This window comes from Lichenostomus cassidix, unplaced genomic scaffold (assembly GCF_008360975.1).
Source record: "Lichenostomus cassidix isolate B80296 unplaced genomic scaffold, HeHo_3.0 HiC_scaffold_43, whole genome shotgun sequence".
NCBI classification, from domain to species: Eukaryota; Metazoa; Chordata; class Aves; order Passeriformes; family Meliphagidae; genus Lichenostomus; species Lichenostomus cassidix.
Window position 1 is genome coordinate 3,983,853 of NW_028147635.1, and position 24,840 is coordinate 4,008,692.

At 40.1% G+C, this 24,840-nt stretch overlaps 1 protein-coding gene and 1 long non-coding RNA gene across 4 annotated transcripts; one reads left to right on the forward strand and one right to left on the reverse strand.

The window, feature by feature from the left end:
* Positions 1-1,011: 1,011 nt before the first annotated feature.
* On the reverse strand, positions 1,012-23,012 carry LOC146421229 (F-box only protein 15-like). 3 transcript variants are annotated; one of them, XM_085047711.1, is made up of 10 exons: positions 22,846-23,010; positions 18,920-19,033; positions 17,729-17,833; positions 12,471-12,713; positions 12,000-12,209; positions 9,912-10,041; positions 8,160-8,242; positions 7,027-7,172; positions 5,469-5,593; positions 1,012-2,278 (listed from the first exon to the last, which is right to left on the reverse strand). In XM_085047711.1, exons 1-10 carry the CDS (start codon positions 22,863-22,865, stop codon positions 2,009-2,011), a joined length of 1,446 nt encoding a protein of 481 aa, XP_084903837.1. In that variant the 5' UTR covers positions 22,866-23,010; the 3' UTR covers positions 1,012-2,008. The 3 variants fall into 3 exon arrangements, with proteins under 3 accessions (XP_084903837.1, XP_084903839.1, XP_084903838.1); XM_085047713.1 differs by lacking the exons at positions 17,729-17,833; positions 18,920-19,033 and having other exon boundaries at positions 22,846-23,012; XM_085047712.1 differs by lacking the exons at positions 17,729-17,833; positions 18,920-19,033; positions 22,846-23,010 and adding an exon at positions 12,998-13,511.
* LOC146421230 (uncharacterized) lies at positions 14,508-18,085 on the forward strand. Its single transcript, XR_014848819.1, has 3 exons — positions 14,508-14,609; positions 16,315-16,506; positions 17,244-18,085. It is a non-coding gene; the product is annotated as an uncharacterized LOC146421230 (long non-coding RNA).
* Positions 23,013-24,840: the final 1,828 nt, after the last annotated feature.

Below are 24,840 nucleotides of genomic sequence, written 5' to 3' on the forward strand. Positions count from 1 at the left end.
GGTAGCAATAACCTGAGGAAACTGCTCTGCCTTGTATCACTTTTTAGGTTGACACTACTGCTAAAGACTTACTCTCATCCTAATCAACTCGGTTAGTAAACTTCCAGGCTACTAGATTAGCATGTCAGGGGTAGGGAGAGCAAACTCTCGTTTCATTTCCAACAGTGACAACAGAATTTTCTATAAAACACTCAATTCTATAAAATAAACAAATGCTTTAGAAATTGAAATTGTTTGTTAAAGGAAATACTCTACTTTTACTTAAAAAAAAACCAAACCCAAAACAACCAAACCCTAAGCCCAGGGGTTTTTAAATATTGAAAATACAATAGAAATTCAACTAGAATGAGCAGTGACTGACCTTTTACCATTTTATGGCTGCTTTGGGGTCCCACTGACTTTGGTGGCTTCAGAGCAGGGCAGAGAACATACTTGCACATCTCAAAGAACCAGTGTAGGCAGAACAATTTTACATTTTTGTTTACAGGCTTAGCAGTGAGGCCAGTGACTGAGAAGACTTTGGGACTGAGCTACCATTTCCTTGCTAAAGGTGGTATCTCAAAGACTAAATTCAGGCAAAACCAAAAATCTAGACTGGCCACTTGTCTGTGCAGGTGAATCTGCATGTCTGTCGTTCTGGCATTCTACACACCCAGTCCACTTGTTAAAACATTTATATGACTTCACGGGATCCTTGTCCCCATCAGCAGCCAGTAAGAAAGCAGACAAAATACAGCTGATCATTCTTGTTAGTCTGGCAAACCACCAAATGCAGCAACATTTCCGCTGCTTCCTTAGGCCAGGTTAACAGGGCAAACTGGAACTGTATCAGCCTCAACTTGCTGTCTTTGAAAGTTACATTAAGAAACAACTCTCTGGCTGTGGTATCCATCTCCTACTATTTCTATAGCACAGAAGACAAGTGCTTAGTTATGAACATTGTTTGCACAAACCAATTAATGTATGTAACCAAATAAAGAAGTGAGAATTAATTTTATTATTACCATAATAAAGTCAGAGCAGCCAAAACATAATTGTCCTTGTGACGTAAAGACAATTTAGTCCCAGTATCACGTAATTTCTTTTTTTTTTAGTACGTGAAGTAGAAAATTTGGTTCTGACATTACTCCAAGGAACTGGAAAGATCAGGCACATGCACTCAATTCTTATATGAATGTGTATTGTTAGATAAACAGTATCAGATATGCATTGTTTCTGAAACAACTGAATGTTACATACATCCAGTGAGAGCAGACATCGGCTCAGGTTGGGTGATAATTGGGACACTTATTCACAGGCCAATATCTACGCAAGTATCTAGGCTCAAATCAGAAGTTTAGAACAGAACAAACAGGAATTTAAACAAGTGTCATATACAGATACTACACATGACTTTCTTAACAAATGCCTTGACTGACATAGTAATTTTTCAGATCTGACTTCCCATTTGCCTTTTCAATCCTTTACTAAAATACATATAAGTGAAGTATTTTCTGGAAAAAGTCAAGAAAAAGAAATTATTTAACAAAACGCATTTATTAAAATCTGTCATTTACCAATAACACTCCAACAAACCTGGAGGGAACAGCACACATGCTGTTTTATTGTTAGGTATAAAAGTCAGTATTCTCAAAAACAGTGTAGCTTATATGAGGTAAGGAATCTTCACACTAAGGCTCTCAAAAGCAGCAACTCTTTAACCACAGTAACAAGTGTCTGTAAGGAAAAATCTTCCTAAAAATAATTTCACTATACCCAGTATGAGAAACAGATGAACCATGGGATGTTCAACAGAGAAGAACTCTCATTTATATCAAAACATCTCTTCAAGCCCTCAATTGCCTATTTAAAAAAAATTATGCAACTGCACTTGTTACTGAAAAACTTGCAGGAACAGTCTTGCTTGTTGGTGTCAATCTTAAACATCAAAGGCTTATTGTGTTTTTTTGTTGGGGGCATTGTTTGTTTTGTTTGGTTTTTAAAGCAAGGAAATTAGTGACTAATTAAGTCAGTAATTTGTTCCATACCAGCTATTTATCTTTTTGGTGCTTACATAAAGCACCAAACTGACTAAAACATATTTCTTGGTCTCTTCGAACCATACAAACTTAACGCAGACTTTCCCCTCTGAATCTGCATAGTCTGCAGTATAGATAGGACCTGTGTAGTCACAAAGGGCAGATAACTTGGAAGACAATTCCATGTAGACTGGAGCACTAAAACACCAGAAGGGCTTTCTAGTTTCATCCAGCAGAGTCAGATCCATCAAGAAGCAGTCCTACAAAGACAAGGAGAAGGGATTGTTTCCCTATGTCATGGCACAGTAAGTAGATCTGTCCCTGATTTTAGGAGGAATCTCAAGGGTCCAGAGAGTTTTGTATGAAAGCTAAAAACTCAAAATACAATTGATAGTGCTCCACTGACTACTGCAAGAAATACTTACTTGAAGGTTTCCCACAGAAATCAAAACCGCAACCTACGGGCATCAAAAGCTGTGCTACGGAAAGTTCCACTGCCAACCCAAATCAGACATTATTTCTTGAACATTTTTAAGCCCTTAACATCTGTTTTTCTCAGTTATTAATTACTTTACCATTCAAATAATGACAGTCCTTTCAATATGAGAAAGCAACCTAAGTTCAAACTCTGGCGCTTAACTTGTGTGAATGCAGCAGTGTTTGCACCCCAAGGCAGTGCACACACAGTTGCCCTTCCATGCCAGCTGTAAAAGGAAGGGATACAATACTTTTTGAATGGTTCATAGCTTAGGTTCCCAAAAAGGTAGTAACAGTAATCTTTATGTAAATTCCTCCTTTCACAAATTCTTGGAACTATTTCTTTACAACATTACACAACTACTTAGTTTTAAAATGCTAATGCCAGTTCTTGGGTCTTTGCAAATGGATAGCTTCTCATATCCCTTGAAAGCAAAGGAGTTGTGTGTTAGCTGTTACTTATTCTCATGAGCTCTGAATCACTAAATGAATCAAATTATCTTAATTATGTTGTATCTATGCTCCAAAAGCATAAACAAACCAACACCACATATTCCATGCCAAAAAAATTGATTTGGAATGCTTGCTTTCTCTGTACTACATAGCTGTGCTTCTGTTGCTCTAACATTGCTTTCACTATTACATCAATCAGACAAGAGCAGATGGCACAAATGTGAGGCAGTATGATACATACAGTTTTCCTAAGCTTTTTACTGTAGACTATGCTGAAAATAGAAAATTCAAACCAAACTGAACGATGATGTAGTAAACTTACAGGAGCTATAGAATCACTAGAAACAAGAAAGAGTTACTATCTCCCAGTCTGACAATTTGCATAGAAAAGGTCAATTATGCAAAGGAAGGTGGGGTGGTGTTGGGATGGTGGGGGTCTTCCCATGCATTTCTGTCCTGGTTGTGGCCAGGACAGGGTAATTTTTGCAGTAGCCAGGAGGGAGCATGACTAGGACAGAGGTTGTTCTGTACCACCTCACCTCATTTCCAGGAGCAGGAGAAGGGCTCTCTTCTCAGTCGGGGTAGTTTGGCATGGTCAGGTCCAGCTCCACAGTGAGCATTTGCATGTGAATCACTCACCTCTCTTGTACATTCTTGTTATTAATATTGTTGCTGCTACTCTCCATTTTCTTACCTCACTGCAGTTTCCAGTAAACTGTTCTTATCACAACCTCTGATCTTCACCTTTTGTGCCTCCAGTTCTCCTCTCCAGCCCAGCACAAGGCAGAGGAAGGGAGGAGCGAGTGAGCACAGTGTGATTTGGAGTGGTTACAGTGAGAACACTGAATTGGAGAATACCATCCCCAAGCAGGGACAATTTCTAACTACCAGCAACTAATTTTTTTATTAGAAAAGAAGTGCCCAAAAAATCGTTGGCATTTTTTGGTTTTCCTGAGGGGATTGAAAAAAATTCAAATAAATTCAAAGTAGTGGCATGTCCTGCTTCTGTGGCTGATGTTATTTGGCCTTCACGTTTCAAGAATTTTAGAGACTTATGTTAAAAGCCACACTGAATTCAACCTATACCTATATGTTGACATGTTCAATCTGTCATCAGAAATTGAGGGGTTTAAAAAAAAACTGTATTCTTTATTTTGTCCTAGAAACAAATATTCCGTATAGTTGATGCTGTAAGCACATGGGAGAGAGACTAAAACAAAAAAAACTAAAGAATAGAGCCATATCTCTCTCCTTCCTCTGACAGGTAACTTCCCAAATTCTTATGTGCTACTCATGATTATTTTCACAGAAAAAAAATTCTGCCAAGCAGCTGTTAATCCTGTAGAATCATGGAATGATTGGAGTTGGAAAGGACCTTTAAAAGTCTAATTCAAACTCCCCTGCCTCACCTCATGGAGAAAAAACTTTTTACTTTTTTTTCTGATGTCCAATTTAAATCTACCCTCTTTCAGTTTAGAAACATTGTCCCTTGTTTTGTCACTACAGGCCTGGGTAAAAAAAGTCTCATGTTATCAAACAGTATTCCATACCACATTTATACAGGATTCGCAGAAACAACAGTTTTGTTAGTTTTGAGGCTTTTTTCAAAAGAAGTGCCCAAACTGAAATCCCATGTTGAACTAGATCATTTCTCAGTAGTGCTCAAATTACATTTATCAGAATTTTTGGAACTTCTGAAATATTCATGCTGATGAAGTACATTTAAAAATATGTGCCTTCACCACTACTGCAAAATCGACAGAACTACTCTGAAACTTTGTTTGAAAGAATTCTTTTAGGAACTTTATCCAATAGAATGTGCAAGCATTCCTCTAAAAGACAGAGTTAATCCAGCTGACTGACGTACCTGGCTTGAGCTAGGTGCTGACTCTGTGGATGTGGACTGTAGTTTCTGCCTGTGTCCATTTGCATTTTTAACATTCCCCAGCAGTTCCCAGCTTTCACTGTATATACAGCACAGAACTGCAGAGTATTTCCCCTGAGGTTCAAGGGCTATTGCTTGCAAAAAGACCCCCAGCCAACCAAAAAAAAAGCTCCAAAATTCACACCAAACTAAAACAACAGCAACAAAAAGAAAGAAGAAAGAAAACCTCAAAAAGCAACAACAACAACAAAAACCCAACAAAAACCAAAAAACCCCAAAACAACAACAAAACAAACAAACCCATATGAAAAGTACATCTGCAGTAAATTTTTTTTTGTCCAGCACTTCCAAGCAGGGCTGGTCAGTCTCAGAATCTTTGCAGAGTGGAAAGCAGTAATCACACACACATAATGGGTCTATCATGCAATCCAGACTCTATCAGAGAAAGGAGAAAACTTTTTCCCCTCAAAATTCACTTTTTTTTTCTTTTGGAATACTGGAATAGAGGTTTCTCTCTACTTACAGACACCTTCCACAGACAAAAAAATTGTTTAAAACATTAGCACATTTAGGATGCACAAACATAATTCTGCTCTGAGATAAGCATTTCCAGAAACAAAAAAAATGTATCTGACCTTTACATTGCCTTTAAACACATCTGTTTCCCAGCATATGCCGAGTGTACCAATAACAGGGCAGTGCGTCCTATTACCCTTTATGTTCACAACTGTGAACCTCACGTATCCATTTTCAATGTCATCTGAAATATAAAATATATGCAACATTATAGCAACATAAATCAAATTCAGCCCAAGTACACTGCAAATGTTCTCTTATCTTCTCTCTTTGTCTTTTTCTTCCCGCTCACCAATAAGAAACCCTGACACACACCAACAGCTAGATACCAACCTTGTTACAGAGGAACTAAGTTGCAGTTTGGGGATTTGTTTCTGTGATCCACAGTAGAAACAGCAGCTAAAAATTCTTTTGTATTTTTTAGTATAGAAATAGGAATGCCACCTAAAGGATTTACACAAGGATGTGAGGAGTAAATTCCACATTCAACATTTCAATTTTGTGCCACCAGTGTCTCCATCACTGCCCACTCACCAAAAGTCAAGCTCAACACTAACACACAAAATAAATTATGAGATACCTGCTAATTCTGGTGCCAACAACCAGCCTTACCATGCTGAAATGGTTATTTAAACTTGTAAATCAGTCTTCAAGCAAAGCATGTCAAATGCCTGATACGAGATTTTACAAACAAGTCTTAAAAGCTCTCTAAATACACAAAAACCACCCCTTAGATTTTGCAAGCACAACTCATCAATTTACATCAACAAGAAATGACATTGAAAAGCCAAAGCTTAAACTACTGTATGGTTACAAAGCTGTGCTTAAAAAGTTGAAAACCTAGATAAAAACATCTCAAGAATGTTTGTTAAGAAGCTAGATCCATGGTTTCTGTGAGTTCTATGAAAAGCCTGTCGTATCTTCCTGAAGACATGAAAAATTTTCTAAATATTTTCAATTCAGTTAGAAAGTATTTAGCATATTCACCCTACAGTATCTGTCAATAAGACCATATTACCAATTCTGTTTACATGAAAGGGAGCATAAAATAAAATGCTAAAACCCAACCAAAACAGTGGCAAAACAGCTAGTTACTGCAATGCAAGTATTAATAACAGAAAAAAATCTGAAGCCATGCACACTCCATCTGCTTGGTTCAATGAAGTGTGATGTAACCTTTTAAAATTTAATATTAAGAATTAAATTAACCTATAAAATTTAATATTAATATTAAAATTCCATTTCAGTTTCTCCCCTTTGAACAGATACACTGGGTGTAAGAAGGAAAGACATAACAGCAGGTGTGATGAGCACAGATCTTTCCCCTGAGAAATCTTTCTCTCTTCTTCCTGTGTTTTATAAACAAAGATAAAGTTTGGATGTTGTTGGAACAGTGTCTCAAGATATGAATGATTCAAGCCGGCCAATCGGCCTGGGGGGAGGTTTTGAACTGACCAATCTGAGTGACATTTGAAAGTCTATATAAGTTGTAATTAATTAATAAAAATAGACATTTTCTGCCACACTGAAGATTGGTCTCCTTCTCTCTGCTAGCGGATCAACAGCGACAAGCAGGAATAATTTTTAGAACAGATATTATTGTTCCATCAACTTTACCTTTTGTGCAGAAGAGGCGATTGTATGTTCCCCACAGGTACATGCAGCTTCTGCCATGCAGCTCCAGATGCAGACGGTAGTCATGGAGTCCATATTCTGGGTTAGTATCACCCAGTAAAGGTTCACGAGGTGGAGGGGCACATTGACTTGAAGAAAAAAAATAGAATTTAGCAACAGGGGATGGCTTAATAGAAAGAGATATAATACACATCCTTACACTAAGACTATCACCTTCAGAGAGTTTTGAAACCAACATTTTTAGTTCATCATGCTTCTTTTAAGCTAATACAGTGTCTAATACTGCTGATCAGCTGTCTGGCCTAGCCAAAGGCAGAAAATATGGCAGTCAGCTTTAAAAGGTACATCTGTTAAACTTCAAAACATGGACTTGTCTACAAAAACAAAAAAAAGCATCAGCTTAACTACAAATATAAAAGCCCACTAGCTAGAGACTTCTCTGAAATAGCAATTACTGGAATAATTTTGTTTGTGCCTAACTAAACGAGTAACTACCACATACAAATGACCTGAAGAGACCAAATGCCAGAGGCAATTGTGCAGCTTCTACATAGGATCCAACCGGGCACTAGGGGAGACGGTGTTAAATCGTACCTTCTCTATGAGAAAAGCCACACTAAATTATATTGGGCACTTAAGACTACTGGTTAGATACAACAGTATCTGACCAGGAAGCTGAGGGGGAAAAAAGTTCCTCAAATAATGTTCTAAAGCTAAAAAAGCTCCATCTTCTTAAACAGCTTACAGTGTATAAACAGGTATTGAATTGTATTATATTATGTATTGCAATATGCATATATACAAACACTTCATAGGAAGTCCAGCTAGTGTCTCAGTAGGACTGAAAGAAAAAATCTAACTTTCTCAGTACTGCAAGTATTACTACAGTTGTATAACTAAATTAGCTCCTTAATAGCATAACAATGGCAATACCTTAGTATGAAAATGCTCCTACGGTTTTGTATATAGCTACTGTAACTGTTGTTTATATTAAGCAAGAATAGTTAATTACTGCCTAAATATAAACCTCTTAACTGAAGTCAATTTTAACTGTAAAACTCAAAGCTCTACTCAAAAGGTTAAATTTATTACCCACAAAGGAAAACCAAACTTACACAGCAGCAGAACCCAAAATGCTTCTCTCAAGAAGTTGATTAGAATGAAGACTCGCCATGATAAAAGCAATTTCATTTTTCTCCTGAAAAAATTAATTAAAGTAGATGTATTTTTATGTGGAAATTCTTTTTTTTTTTCAGAGGGTCTTTCTGAGCATGAAAATTCATAGATAAATGCTGCTGCTTATTATTCTGCCAATTACTGTAATGATTTTACTAATGGCTTGCTCTAACACTTGGACTCCTAAAATCTTTACTGTCTTTTCACAAGAGCACAGAATATATAGAAAAGATTACAGCATTTCTATATTATGGAGAAAGAGTGGGAAAGTAGCTATGCCAGGGCAAAAGTTATGAGAGCAATCCAGGAATTGCACTTCCCTTGCTTCTACTTACCACTTTAAAATAGGTACCTAAACAGGATCAAACAGCACTTACTCCCAACTACTGAAGCATCAAGTTTATTTTCATATGTAAGAAACTATTTGCAAAGAGAGCTAACATCAGTGAGGGATACAGAATTACCCAACAGAAATGGTGAATTTCTAAGTAAAGCCTTGGATGTTTTCACCAGATTATGTACTCCTGGGAAAACATTAGGAACATAGCCTTCTATAGATGCCTATATAGTCAAAGAAAACATCAATGTGGCAACTAAACAGAAACAGAAGTATGTATTTACTTCAAGAACACAGAATGCTGTGTTGTCAGCTTCTTTTCTTGAAGTGTATTTTTTAAGTCCTACATTTACGAACACCTAAGTCAATAGGAAAATTATTCACTGCCAAAAGTCTCTTACTCCCCTCAAATGTGGGTGACCACTGTTTTCATCTCTCTGGGTTACCAGAAAATTACATCCTCTCATCAAACTTTTGGCTTCTTAACTACTTCGGTATTTTCACAGTGCAACATTACAGCTATAAAAGATACAACAAGTGAGATTTATCAATCACACAGCTTCTCAATCTTCTTTATCCAAATACCAGGAGGCCCACTTAACCTGTTCTTGGTTTCTGTTATGCAGCTATGTGCAAAAAAACAAGATATATGGCATTTATAATTATTACACCCACTCACAATTAACTACCTAATATTACTCTGCCTACACAGAGAATAAGAACTGCTGTTCAGAAAAGCAAGCAGGGAAAATATACTAGAGTGAAGCACTCCATTCTTAACAACTATGTGGTACTTCGTTATGACTGAACCATTTCCAGGTGCTGAAAGAGTTCTCTTTCCAAGCATGGGAGGGGCCAGTGCATGAGCAAGACCATTGAGCCAACAACACAGAGACACCAGCCTACTAGACTTCTGAAGATACAAGAGAAGTGGCTGTTAGTTCATCAGAGCTTTTCACAGACTCAGACAACCAGTAACAGCCTCATGCAAGTCAGCCAGTCTCAAGTTCTCTACGAAATGGAGTTTCAGTCTTACCTTTAAGTAAGAGTGAAAGAAATAGTCCTTCTGTGGTTTTGAACATTGCCTCTGGTGATTGTGCACATGTAGTATCTTACATAACTGATCTTTGAATTAGAAGTACATATACTCCTGTGACAGATTTTAGGATACAATAAATTATCTGCTATCTGTCCCTACATGCTTTTGGTTGTTTCTAGTTTAGAAAAGATCTTTCAAAATCCAAAAGAGAAAAAAAAACACTTAAAGAAACCCCCTCCCCAAATCCCAACTACAAGGCAAAAAAAATCCGTTCCTCCAGTCATCATAAATTACTGAAACGAAATGTTATCTTACCTTCCAAGTTCCTACTAACAGTCCTGGATTCAGACTGAAGAGCTGGACGAGCTCATCGGCACCAAGTGCCACACTACTTTCAGTCAGGTTAGCAAGACTGTATTCAGCAATCAAGGCAAATCGACGAGGTCTTTGGAAGGAACATACAGAATGTAGCAAAAGGCCTGTGTCTCCTTATTCACTTAAAGGTTCAGCCTAATTTAATTTTTTACTGACCAGCTTAAGTCAGACCAACAGCACATGATGATAATGGTTTTGAAAACATTTGGCATGCAGAGCCATAAACTATACATTCAAACAACTACAGTGCACTAGCAGGATCTCAACCCCTAACAAGAAAAGAAGCAAAAACCACTATATGATCTTCAAATACACTCTTTACAGAAAGAACTTATGTGCTTGCCCAATTTTTCAAAACACCACCAAATTAGTTTACAATTTTGTTTTGATATTTTATTGGTACTAGATGAAATCACTGAACATTTATCAGTGTGAAGCAAGCTACTAAGGTAATTTTTTTGTCCACAGAAGCAAAGTTTAAAGGAAATTACCAAATTGTACATATAATAAATTAAAAGTTTGTGTTAGAGAAAGCCTTCATTTTTTAGAAATTTTTTTCTCTATTTTGCCTATAATTAAAGCCATTTAGCTCCAAGACACTCTTAAATAAATGTTCATGGACAATCTTATTAACTAATGATGCATTTTAAAAAGAGCAGAAAGTAGAGTTTGCATTACCTATTCAGAATGAAGAAAGAAGTCTTTCTAAAACCCTTTTCAGACTTAGGCTCTTACTACATTCAAAACGGTTCCTGGAGCTCCCAATAGTATCACTGTAGTACCACCTACTACTACTACACTCCCAACACTGCCAGGGATGGGGCATCCACGACCTCCCTGGACAACCTGTTCTAGTGTCTCACCACCCTCAGAGTAAAAAATTTCTTCCTAATCAACCTCAACCCTTTCCATCTTTAAGTCAATCAGGCTCATATTATTGCAGGAACATTCCTAAAATCCCTGCACTACTGCCTTACAGTCTTAACACTGACATATTGAAATTGGTGAAACCACTACCTTCATCTATATTCACAATCTCTACAAACTTACAGTTCTGTGAAATAAATACACCAACTGCCTCAACTGCCTGCAAGCTTTTTTTTTTTTCTTTTTGATTTTCTACATATGAGTCATCATCTTGGTAAAACAACTGCATTTCGCACTTAATTTGACTGCAAGACTTTTTCATCTGACTTTATACAAAAGGCTTCTGTTGATTTCTTTCTTTTTTAAGCAAATAGCTTCTGCTTGAGGAACCAGGTGTTTTGTAGGTGAACAATTCTCTCTTTTCAGAGCTCTGTGACTAGGGGCTTTGTGTAAGAAGCATGTACCTGACACTGCACATGCTATAAATGTGTATGCACATATGCAGCGTATGCACATAAAGCATACACATAGACCCCAGATGTGTGCAGAACTCCTTAACAGCAACCAAACACCTCAAAAAGCCACTTTTCATTTAAACATCTTCTCAGAATATAATGACAAAAGCTATTGTACACATTTAAGTTAAAAAACAATGGATAGGCTGTGGACTGGTGTTTTTATATGCATGTACTGAAGACTGCACACATAGTTAAACACCAAGTTCCATAAATTCACACACATACTTGTAAGACAGAAAATAAATTTTAACAACATAGATTACCTGACAGTAGCCACCTAAATACTGATGAACTTTTCCAAGCTGAATTTCTCACAATAAATTCTCCTAGATTTACATGTTTCTTTCATGCTCATTTGTGTCTATGCCTCAAATTCAGCTTTCCTAGTCAGGATCTCTCAGTCTGAATATCACATGCCAGTACCTACATTAATCAATGAATTAATGTCATAGCTTGTTGGATTATGCTATTTCTTGCTAAAAGCTCTACCAATGAAGAGAAGAATATAGGAAAAAATACTACAGGGAAGCTTTCTAACAAAGAGTTAACTTGTTGAGTCAAACCAATGTCAGATAGCTCCCACAGACACATTATCAACCAGTTACACTCAAAAAACCCTCAAAAATCCTATGTTAAAACTCACCCCTTCTTGCTGGGAGGTCTGCTTTGATCAGGAAGCAATGGTGTAACTCCAAACAGTTTCAGGGTTGACAGGATGTCTGAGCACGGCCAGTCTCTACCACACCAAAGCATGGTAACAGATGTGTCCTTAAATGATAGCTTTGGCTTCTCCATTACATGTTCTTTCCCATTTTTGTCCTTTAGAACAATTGTCCAACTCAAGCCATTGACTCTGTCATTTAGGAATTGAGAGGGGAGAGAGGTGTTTAAAAAAAAAAAATCTCACAGTGACAAAACTTAAACTATGCTTTCAACAGAAATTTTAAATTTCTTCTAACCGCTACTTATGTTCCTCAGTTTCAGTCACTTCTAGATTATCATTGTATCTTCCCATTATGATATAAATTTTAAAACTCTATTTCTATACCCCCCAAGCCATTAGTCTTTTGTACATTGTTCTCAAGTTAATCTCTTTCTACAAGGCATTGCTTACTTCATAGCTTCCTTGTTCATACATGGAAGACCTGTATAAGGATCTGGAGGTTTAGCAAGCTGCACTACTCTAGTTGTGAAATAAGAAGTTTGTTTAAAGATGTATTCTTTCTTCCAGTACCCAGGCTTCTTATCATATACACCAGCACAGCCCAAAGAAACAGTTTCTGTTTGTTGAGACTTCATTTCCTCCATTTCCCATTCTGGTTGCAAAGAACTGGAATAGAGTTTCAGCCAAAGTACACTGAAAATAAAAATAGAATAAAGAGGAATACATTTCAGGAATAGTCACTTAATTTTTGTATGCACATCTCAGCTACCCCTGAGCATAACGTTAGCACAAAAACAGTCTTGTCTGTCTCCTTCAAAATATGGGATCCAGGATGAAGCTCAGCAAAGGCAGAGCCATAGTCAGCAACGTAAGGGAAAACCGATAAAGGCTAAGCAGTAAATTTTGAAAATTCCACCCCAAAACAATGATGCATCCTCCTCACAGAAAATCAGCTAGTGGAGAAAGTGTTTTAATACCTCTTATTCAACAAAGATAATCTGGACTCTTCAAGCTTTCTCACACAGATACAGCTGAAAGTGGGATGGAGCAGGACCATTAGATTCATCTTTCTTTGGTGTTACCAGTGTCATGTCAATCCCTTCTTCACTCTTTGGAAAAGCTCAGAGAAGACATGACTTTCTGAAGACAAATAAACATGTGACAGTAATGATAGGTTAATCTCTTTCACACCAGGTGTGGTGGTATTGATTGGCCCAAAACATCAGTAAAGTATTTTTAACATCTAGGAGAAATTTGGATCCCTCAGAAGCTGTTGTGGTAGGCCTGGGGAGGTGTCCGAGGGGTGGGGAGTGGCACAAAGATGGCTCCTATGTGTCCTGAGTGAAAGTTCTGGAAGTTTTTACATCAAGTCCAGCAGAGCCAATCTCTGATGGCTCTGAAAATGATGGACATGCTGCCGGCCAAGTGTGGGCTAATTGGAGGTGTTGGTTATGCCTCTGTGAAAACATATTTAAGAAGAAATCAAAACAAGCAGGCATGCACTTCTTTCACTTCTTTGTAGTAGGAGGAGGTGGAGGTGAAAATATGTGAGGGAGAACAACATGGAGACACCAAGGTCAGTGAAGAAGGTGGGGGAGGAGATGCTCCCAGTGCCGGAGCTGAAAGCTCTCTGCTAGCCATGGTGAAGGCCATGGGGGGGCACGAGGTCCCCTGCAGCCCATGGAGTCCACAGGAGTGCAGAAATCCACGCACAGCCCACTCCAGAGGAGCAAGTGGATGCCTGGAAAAGACTGTGAACCACTGGGAGTCTCATCTAAGAGTTAAAACTGCAAAGGCCTTGCAAAGGAGAGAAAGGCCTTGCTCCTTGGATGGAAGCAGCCTGGCCTCAGCTTGGGAGAGTCTGCACAGCACCCTATGGACAAAAAGACTCAAGTTACAGCAGAATTCGGGTGGGATGTTACTCATGAGAGTGGACCCACGCCAAAGTTCCCACAGGACTGTCTCTCGTGGGAAGGACCCCTGGCTAAGTAGAGAAACCCCTCTCCCTGACTGGACTGACCAGAGAACCCCTCTCACCCTGCCTCCTGTCTGTGTTGCTGGTTTGGAAAGAGGGAAGGGGGGTGAGTGGACTGCTTCTTAAGAGGGTGGGGGTGAGAGCAGAAAACTGTCTGGAGAGAGAGAGAAACAAGTAGAGATAAAGAGTATTTGTAGTAGAAGAATTGTAGTGATGAATAAATTTGAGAATCTGCTCTGTGGACTGAAAAGAGACCCTACACCCTGCCCCCCTACCCGGCTTGTGGATTGTAAAGGAGAAAAGGGGATGAATACTATGGGTTCGTAAGAGCGAGGCGGGGGAGTGAACAAAATAATGTATGAAAAGTTTATTTTTGCCTTGCATTTATCCTTCAATTCTGTTAGGTAATTAAATCACTTTTTTGCAACTCTAAGCTTGGAGCCTGATTGCCCTCTTTTCGTGCGTCCTCCTGGCAATGTCCTATCTCAAACCCTGACACCACGACAACTATGAGGTCACATTTCAGCCCACCACACCCAAGTATCTCTAGGACAGCTCATGGAATATTGAGTACAGGAACCTCCAAGAATTCAAACAAGAATCTGTGAATGCAGGTTGCCAATTCATTTGCTAATTTTAAAGTGCTAGACACACAGTTTAAAATTCATTTGCTAATTTTAAAGTGCACTAAAGAAAATTAATAGCAAGGCCAACACATTCTCAAGAGACATTTTCTACCATTTATCAGCAAGATTACCTTTACCAGTCCTCACTTATGCCCAGGCAACCTTACACTGCCATGTTTTCTATTGCATTTTCCCCTCTCCTTAAAGCATTCAAGGACTAAATCCATGCCACACTGCCTCCTACTCATCAAAACCATTCTCAATTCATCAGCTGGTGAGAATAAGTCCCCACATGCTGAGAGCCAGGTTCTGGTTATTGATGCAAACACATTCAGGAATTTTGCAAAAACCTTCCAGCCTGCTGCTCAGCAGATAGATACACAATCCTCCACTGCCATTTCTGGAGACAAAAGCATTTAAAACACAGAGACCAATAAGCTACCATGACCACACCCTGGGGGTGAGGGGGGTCACAAATCCCCAGGACCCCACCCTGGGCTGCCTTTACCCACGGGAGGGGCACCAAGAGCCAATTGGGCATCATCAGGTGCACCCACCTGGTGCAGCTATCATGACTGGTCAAGATGGGTTCACAGTCAACATGAGCTTCCAACCGTCCTTTCACCAAAAGCAAGGTGGGAAGGGTAACATGAAGAAGAATCCCAGATGTAAAACGAAGACATCAGATACTTCTCTTTTAAGACCAGGAAAGGCAGCCAAGTTACCAGGTAGTATAAAACATTTCTGATGGAGGGGGGAAGTTCTTTCTTAAACTCCAAAGCACGTTAGAACTGTCTGGTAATGGAAACAAAGGAGAGATGCCCTTGACGTACCATCACTGGGGGAAACTGAGCTATAATCCAACTGGTCCTAACCAGCCTAAAAAGTCCAGTAAAATAACCTCATATACAAGTCTCCTGTTAACTAGAAACCCCTTCCCAAGAGAGGCATTCTTTCTTTCTTGGAGAGAGATACTCTGCATCTTACTGTATGATGCTGAAAAGACAAGGCTTCGTAGTAGGCATTTCCTGCATTTTAAAGTTACAGACTCAGGCAATTTAGCTGACTGAAGACATACTAATCACAAATACCTACCATCCTTGTCTTCACTCCCAGTTACATATTGCTTCTTCCTTTCCCAAACCAGTGTTGTGCAATCAAAGAAATTAGTTCAAGCACAAAAATTCAGTTAGGGTAAGAAGACAGAAGAGAAAATGAAGAAGGACTTGGAATCACAAGTGTTTAGGAAACTATCCCTGCCCCCTCATCCTCAGCTTGTGAAGAATTCAAGGCAGATAAATCAAAAACCACCCAACAGGGAAGCACAAGTTTGCCTCTTGCACAGCAGAATACATGCCCTTCTTGCCTCAAATCATTAATCCCCATCTCAAGGCCTCTTACTGGACATTACTACAAGAAGCCAAACCAACCTTTTACAGCTGACTCAAATGCCAGAATCAGATGCACATCATCATCACTCATCACTGGACCACAATGGCAAAAAGACCTTCCCCTGTGCTCTCACTTCCTCTTACACAAGCACATTTTGCTGGTGATCAGAATCCTCATGCTTTTGCAGGCAGACCATAAATGTGAACTTCCCACACTGCATGACAAGAAGGCTGGAATACTCCATGCTGGGGCAAGGAGAGTGCAGAAAGGGGGGCCACAAATATTTCCTTGTCTTCAATAGTTACATTGAAGACATCAGTGCCACCGAACTGTTCAAGGGCAGACATCAGAACTGCCCAAAGACAAATCACTGCATCAGGTGGCACAGACGTATCCCAATGAAAGACTGACGGTCCTGTTGCAGCAAGGACAGCAGCCTGCACATCCAGGACAGCAGAAATATCCTACAACAGATACTCTCCCTAAAAACAAGGTGAGATTTGTCATAGAAACATACAGGGACTTCAATTAAAACTTCTGGTCATTCACCACAAGATTCAGGGTCTTGAGAAAGTCCATGGAAATCCATCAGGAAGAAACGACCTGGTCCCACTGAACAAATCAGGCTCCGAGATAAGGCAAAATATCTCTTCCCCAAGTCCCATTTGTGCACATACCCTAATCTCTCGAGATTAGAAAATGGAAACAGACATTGTCAAGATGGAGGCAGATGAATCAGCTTGCCCTGAACAGCCACAGTGATTTTATCCTGCCTTTTCCACCCTGAAGTGGAAAACACATACTAAGATAATTTGTGTCAACTATGCAATTTTTATCTACACTGACCTGCTGACAGCTTCAAAACATACATCTGGATTACAGTCCTCCCTCTAACTTCATCAGTCCTAAAGGTGTCAAAGGTGTAAACCAATTGACTGTACATGTTTTGGCAAATAAGGGAAAATGGATTCATATCAGATGCAGCAACTTCCTATACAGGAAGACATTTTCTCATTCGAGCAACACTAATGCAGTAGAATCCTAGGGAAAAAACCCCGATACCCAGACATCCTAGTTATCATGTATCAACCCAGGTCTCTCCTCTTTATCCTTTCACAAAATTATCCTGATACTAGTAGGAGCAATTTGTCTATTCTCTGTAAGCAATCCTTATTTAAAAAAAAAAAAAAAGTGTCAGCATTTACCTTCATCTCTTTTGTTTCATTTTAGAAATCACCAAAATTTGACAAACAGAGCAACAGATGAAAACCACTAATGAAGCACTTGATTGAATCAATCCCTCTGCAAAAACCTGATGAAGACCTAAATAAGTGGAACTTCAAAATTATGAAAGCTATGACAATTCCACAAAGCTACTGGTGACACACCACTAAGGATCACCTGAGCAGAAAAGTTTGTGCAGGTGCACGTGAATACAAACAAATACATGCGAATTTTAAAACAAAGAAAGTGCTAATAGCAACATTTCAAAGCACTGGATTTAGTTTTTGCCTCATAACTCTCATTAAACAACAGGGCTCGCACAGCTAGAATTCCATGCGACACATACTGTGGACTATGCAGTGCAATTTCATCAGAGTAACTGCCCACAGGTACATGCATCAGTGCTCTGGCATCAGAGAAACTAAATTAGAGAGACTCATAACTCAGGTAAACACAGCTGGGGCATGACTGAAACCTTCCCTGTTCCTTACTTGTCACTGGCCAGGTCATAGAAGTGCTTATTCACACAACCAACAGACAACAGCGACACGGGATCCAAATAGGAAAATATCTTCAGCAGCATTTCTGATGGCATGCTGGAAAACAAGAGAGAGATGAACACTGTCACACTTGCCTGCAAACTCCAGAAATTACAATGGCAGAGAATTTTCATTTCAAACCAGAAAAAAACAGGAGAGGTGGAAACCAGCAGCTGATAAATAGATTAATCAAAAATCACCTGAAGAGGAATCAAAAGTCACCTGAAGAGTTAAACCGGAATTTGGGTTCTGTTTTCACTCTCCCATACGTGGCATTTGCCAAAAACAATTCATCACGACTTATTCAAGAGGCACACATGCTATTACATGAAAAGTTATGGGTTTGCATTTTTATTAAACTTTGTTAACTTTAACCCAGTTTGACATGAAACTACATCACTTAGCTTCAGTTTCTTACTGCTTGTACCATGACTTTAACATTTATTCCACAACCACCAGCGTGTCCAAAACTGCAGATATATTCACTCTCTCTCTTGACTGTGGTGTCACGTCTCAGGATGCACCAGGACAGAAATGATCATGCTCTACCTCATCATAATCTTCAAACTGTATGTGCTCAGGGGTCTTGTGCGATTTTCATTTATGTCAACAGAAAGGTGTGAACTTCAAAACAAGAGCTAAGTGGCATCTTGAAAATCTTAATGTCTCTGTGCATCTGGAAGGATGCCTGAAAATGAAGGTGCCAGTCTAAGCACAACAAGCAGAACATACCCTGGAGATGAGCCAACATGATTTTTGTATTAACAGACATGAACCTCATACCATTCGAGCAGTACCTCATAACTGCACAGAGTTTAAAATACATGGATTTTATAATCTAATTTTCTTGAGCACTGATTAGGGTCACATCAAAATCACTGCTGAAAATACAAGGTGCTGTGAAAGTCGACACCCCAGCTGTGCCTCTCGTCCTTTTACTACTGTGTTATTTGCAACACTTGATTTATATTGCTAGTTCAGAAGCAGAGAGCTTTAAAGAGTAGCATGATAATGCCAATACCTCAATGTTTGTATTAAATTCACAATCTTAGTTGCATTAACATAGAGGCAATGTGCCAAAACATTCAACATGCCAACACTTGCACTCTCCCGCTCTTACTCCTTGTGTAAAGCCATACTCACCTCTCAATGCACACATTTGGTTTCGGTTTTATGGTAGATGTAAAATACAGACTTTGAATTCCAGCATTTGTGGTTTCAGAGCATTCCCCAGGCCCGGCAGCAAAGGTCCCTAACCTACTTGTACGAAAGAGAAGCTGTTAAGAGTCACATAATCACAAAACGAAGCAATACGCATACTGCGCACACGCAGACACAACATTTCAACCAAGGCAAGATTCGGGGAATACCTCATATGGCACCTCATTACTATCAGTTCACTGATTTGAACAACCACACCCAAGTTAAAATAACTGACATCAGGAAGATTCAGTTTTAAACTCATAGCTGTCATTCCTCTCTCATGTCATTCCTCTCTCTGTCATTAATCTCTCACAATGGTCAGAAGGCAACAGTGTCGCTCCCCCAAATCACTTTGAATCCAGGACAGATCTATTACTCCTAGACAGCTGCACCACTGTGGCCACCACAACCAACCTCAACAGAGGCCCCTGCAGCAAGTCCAACTCACTGATTAATCCTCTGTTTCACACCATTACTCCAGAGACATTTTTGAGCCATCCAACTTTATTAAGCTATTAAAAGACACCAAATAACACAATACCTTGAAACTTCCTCAAAAACTGGTGAGGTTCAAAAAGAATTTCCTTGAATATACAACAGAATCATACATGAAGCAAAGTTTAAGTGTCATTTCAGATCTTCCCCAGCTAAAATACTCAAAACCTGAGAGATAAATATTATTTCAACAGGCCAATGGATATCAATGGCTTTATAGCTCATTAGTGTTGCAAAATGTGGAATATGTAAAATTTTCTTAAGAAAGTTCTTTGATGTTTGATCTTTGTGTACTTTCAAGCCTGAACAGCTTGGAAAGGAGATTTAATCCGTGAAAACGGAGAGCAGCTAGCAAGCTCTAAGGGATATGCAGGTGTTAGAAAGACAAATTACTTGGTGCTAGAATTGCTTTGTTAAGGTTTAGGGCTTGACATGCTTCAACGATTTCACCTAGGAGGTGGTTAACAAACCTTGGGAAGAAGGATGCCCACTGACAGTGCACACAAAGAATGCAGATTTACGGGCAACAAGAACACCTGGAAGAAATCCCAAGATAAGGGAAAAACTACTAAAGCCAGCTCAGCAACTGTGCTGAAATCAGCTCCAACTTCCAGAAGTGTGAACTTGTTGACCACTGGCCCAAGAAACCCACTGACTCGAAAGAAGGGAACGACTGAGCATGCAGACTAATTAGCACGAGAAGCAAGAGAGTCATTAACCAATGGAAGACAGAACACTAATTAAGAAGAAAACTATGTAACTTGTAGCCAATGAAAACTAATTCCTTCCTTTGTAAAATGGTAGGAAATAGTCAAAAGTTTGGATAGTTGGTGTTCTGGCTTTGTGGATTTGCCACCCAGCACCCCCCCTGTGCAGAACCATAAACAAACACCTCAGCTCTGTGTGTGGACTGGACTCTGGCACAGTAGGGTGGAAGAACCTATTCTGGCAACATTAGCACATCACAATTTGGACCAAAAAAAAAAAAGGAACTTTGCATATTTCCAGCACAAATTCTTACAATCTAACTGGTCACATATTTTTCCAAGTCTTCTGCTAGGAAGGACTTTGTAAGCTGTAATTGCAAATACTGTCATTAATCCACATAAAAATATGGAGATAAGAGTTTCAATCGTAAATCAAATCCTTATACTTCATACCCACTGATGCCATGGAGCAGACAGAGCTCCTCATTCACTGCATTATTGATGTTTTAAATTGCCAGCAGACTTTCCAACACCTGGTCAAACCAGCTCTGGGTTTTTAGCCAACCAATGAATATGGGGGAAAACACCTAACTTTGAAGTATCTGGGTACCATGCACCTTTAATGCACACTGTTCTCAGTTTAAGACTCATTTATGCTCAAAGAAAAATAAAACCAAAAGAAATTAACAACTCTGGTCCACATTGTCAACTGTGCTATGTAAAGAAACAAAAAACAAAACCAAAACAAACAAAAAACCCCACAACAATAAAACCAAAACCAACCAAACAAAACCACCAACACCAAACCAAAACCACCAAGACATTTTACTGAGAATTACATAACAAGAAGACATGCACATTTCAACTTGGGTGCCAGCCACAGATAGACCAACAATTAAATTAACAACTACAGAAAGGTAGCCACATAACAAACACAACCTGGAGGTCAAACAAGGGTTTTATTCATGCATCATTATCAAGAAGTACACTTAGATGATAAGGCACCAACAAACTGTATTTTTCAAAAGCCATTAAGGGATTTAGAGACCCAAGCTGTGCTCAACAGCAGCAGAGTTCTCACTTCTGTATGTTCCAGGGCAGCAAATCCCAGGCTATTCTGCCCTGAATCCATGCTGAAAGCACAGAGTTTGGGCAGGGACAGGGACACAACTCCACAGACTCCAGGCACAGGAAAAACTCAGAGAAGCAGCTGGATGCTGGATTTTAAAACCCACTACTTTGGACAAGCGAAACCTGCATCGTCTGTATTCAGTCCTCCTTGCTCATTTTAACCATTGCCCCCTCTTCTTAACCCCAGGGAGAAATACCCGAGGAAAGAAAAATTTTGCCCACACATGCCTTGAAAACTTTAATGTAATATCTATTCCTTTTTTAAGCTGCAATTAAACAAAAAAAAAAAAGCTGAACTTTTGCATCTTCCAAAACAAAAAGATTCTCAAGGTGTGAAGAAACAGCAAACCCAATCCACAAATTACTTTCCAAGTACTGTGTGCGCTAAGATTTTTAATTTGCATTAACAAAATGCTTTTACATTGCATTGACAAAGCTTGGGCAGATAAGCCCCAGATAAAAATCAGTGACAGCTGTTACACCCCCTCTTTAGAGACTTCTGGGAGGCTCTTATTTAAGAAGCACAACAACTGAGAGGCTCTTATCTAAGAAGCACAACAACTTCAATTGCTTTTTCATTAGCTTTCAACCCGTTCAGTTTTGTACCAATATTTTCACTTTCACACCCCGTAATACTTGCAATGTGCCTTGGTTTTTTGAGGCCAGCAAACAACTGTCTTTCAGGTAACGTTTCAAATAATGTATCTAAACTTTTAAGTAGTGAAAAAAACTGTCACCTCCAAATGTTAAAGCATACATGAGGATAAACAGAAACGGTAAGAGGATTTTGACACGGGTTGGCTGGATTGGTTTGGTTTTTTCCCCTCAGCTAATGATTTCAGTCTCTTTAAAAGGTGGATATTACCCCAATGCATTTACAGGTTAAAAAGAAGAAAAAACCCAACAAAACAACAGGGAATGGAACTGCTATGAAACTCAAGGTCGTACAAGTGGGTTAGCAGAAAAATCTGCTTTCTCAAATCTGCCTCTAAGATTGATGCGTTCAAATTTTGGAAGCCAAACCTGTACTGTAAGAATTAAGGTAATCACACCTTCCATGGTGAAAACCTCCTATTTATTACAAGGGCCAAACTACCCTGAACACACATAGAGTAGACACTAAACTAACCAGTACTGTTTGGATACTCATTATAGTACCTCCTCCAAGCGGAAGGACATACTGAAGGTTAAGCCCCACTTTTCCAGGCAGAAAGAAGTGTTAAACCCAGGCCTCCCTGCACCTGGCAACGCCTGCATTTTCCCATTACGAGGCGTCACCTCCACAGGGCGAGGGAGAGGAGAGCACCATGGCTGCAGAGGTGTACATGACCACAGCCCTCACCGTGACGCGTTCAGAGCTAGAAATCAGGGTCCTGGAGCAGGTGAAAGAGCCTTCCCAGAGGAGCAAAGGGAGTTGAGGGAAAACAACAAACCACCCTCCCCGGCCGAGGTGGAGAAGGCCAAGCAGGCAGCGCCCCCGGGCCGGCAGCGAGTCCCGGGCCGGCAGCGCCCGCTCGGCGTGGCCCCGCTTACCTGTCCCCGCCCGTGGCCATGGCCGCTCCGCCGCGGGACAGCAGTGGCTTCGCGCTGGCGGCGGGGTGGAAAGGGACGAGAAGGAGTGCACGGTGCCACCAGCCGTGGTACGCCCTGAGGCGAGGAGGGACGGCGCCAGCCCGACGGAGGCGATGTCCGGCAACGCTGGAGCGGGAAAGGCGGGGCCGGGTGCCTGAGCATGGCCGTGTGGGGCACTTGGGAAGCGTTAACGCCCTGGGCAGCCGCAGCCATTGATTCGAGGGAATCTGCTCCGCAGTAAGGTACCGTTAAGTGAAGCACACCTCCATGTGCGCGTCCGCCATGCTCACTTTGCAAAGGTTATTTATACGTTTACAAATTCAGCATCCGCCCTAGTTTCATTCATTTATCTAAAGGTACGTTCTTAGCGGTTGGGTTCTTACATAACTTGTGGTTTCCTTATCTTAGGGTTACGTGAAAAACGAGGTTTCACACTCTCCTGTTAAAATGTAAAAGTTTATTAAAAGACAATAAGGGACAAAGACAATAAAGCAAAGTAACAACGCTTGGCAAATAGCCAGAAGCATGTCTGTCACTGATGGAGATACTCTTTAAATACCTTTTCTGTTACATCAGCCTAATAGATATTCATAAGCAATTATACATAGTCAAACTTTCCCCAAACTTGTTTGCATATTCTAGGAACTGTTTAGCATGGCCCCTCCTCTGGTCCGCCTGTAAGAGCATGAGCTGTCCTCCTGGCTGTCCTCCTGGCTGTCCTCTTGACTTTGGTCAGTCGTGTTATCATCCCCATCTGAGCCCTGTTCCACGGTCTCTGCAGATGACAGTTGCTGATAGTTGAAATGTCAGTGGCAGGGGTCTTCATCACACCGTTAGCTGGATGTTATCCAACCAAGCAGGTGGTTCACTTGTCGTAAGTTAACCACAAGTATATTAAAATAACCATGTCAGCTGTTTCACCACTATGTCTAAGTTTGGTTAGTAACAGAAATAGAGGCATTAGTTATTATGATGCAACTATACGTTTATAACAAGGCTGCTTTTGTAAGAATTAAAATTACATGCGTATCATCCACTTTAATATTTGCGAAAAGCCAAACTTATAATATGTGTTTATCACAGGTTACAAACACAGCACACTATACATTCATTCCACACTTATTTTGCTAATACACTTTCTTAATTTTACTCTTACACACTTCGTTGCTATATTAATTATGCTTTATCTATAATTGTGTATTGATTATGCTCCTATTCTGTTATATATAAAAATTCTCGTACATATAAAAATACATATAAAACATACCCTCTTGTGACATCTGGCTTCAGCAGGCCAGGTGCTGTAAGAGTTGCCCCATGATCAAAAAACGCAAAATTCTGCCAATGACACCAGCCCTTAAGCCACCAGTTGATAATGTGGGTTCTCCTGTTCCTTTTGTCGTTTGTCTCTGCCCCCCTGAAGGGTTTGAGCAGAACTCCACCTGTGGTCCTGCCCCATCAACCACTCGACCCAGGGCCTTGAAGTGCCTTTTAATTGCCCTGCTGCTCTTCTTGTCATTCTCATCACTGCCAGCCTGGAGTATCAGCAGTGGGTAATAACCAGAGTGCTGAATCCGCCCAGGGAGCCTCCTGGAGATATCCTGTCCCCAGGCCCCGAGGAGGCAGCAGACCTCCCTGTGGGATAGGCCTGGTTGACATATGGGGGCCCTCTGTTCCCCTCAGAAGGGAGTTACCTACTACGACTACCCTTCTTTTCTTTTTAGTGCTAGAGGTAGCGATCTGTCTGACAGACAAAACGTATTTGGGAGGCTCTCCAGGCAGATTATTTTCTTCAGTGTCATCTGGCTGACCCTCTGGACCCAGGGCCTCATACCTATTCTGAAGTGGCACCCGGGTAGGCAATGGGGGTCAGCAGGGATTTTTATAACCTCCCCGAGTAGGAACGCCTTTCCACTCCCCTTCATCCCCCAGGTGTCCTCCTATTGCCTGACGGTA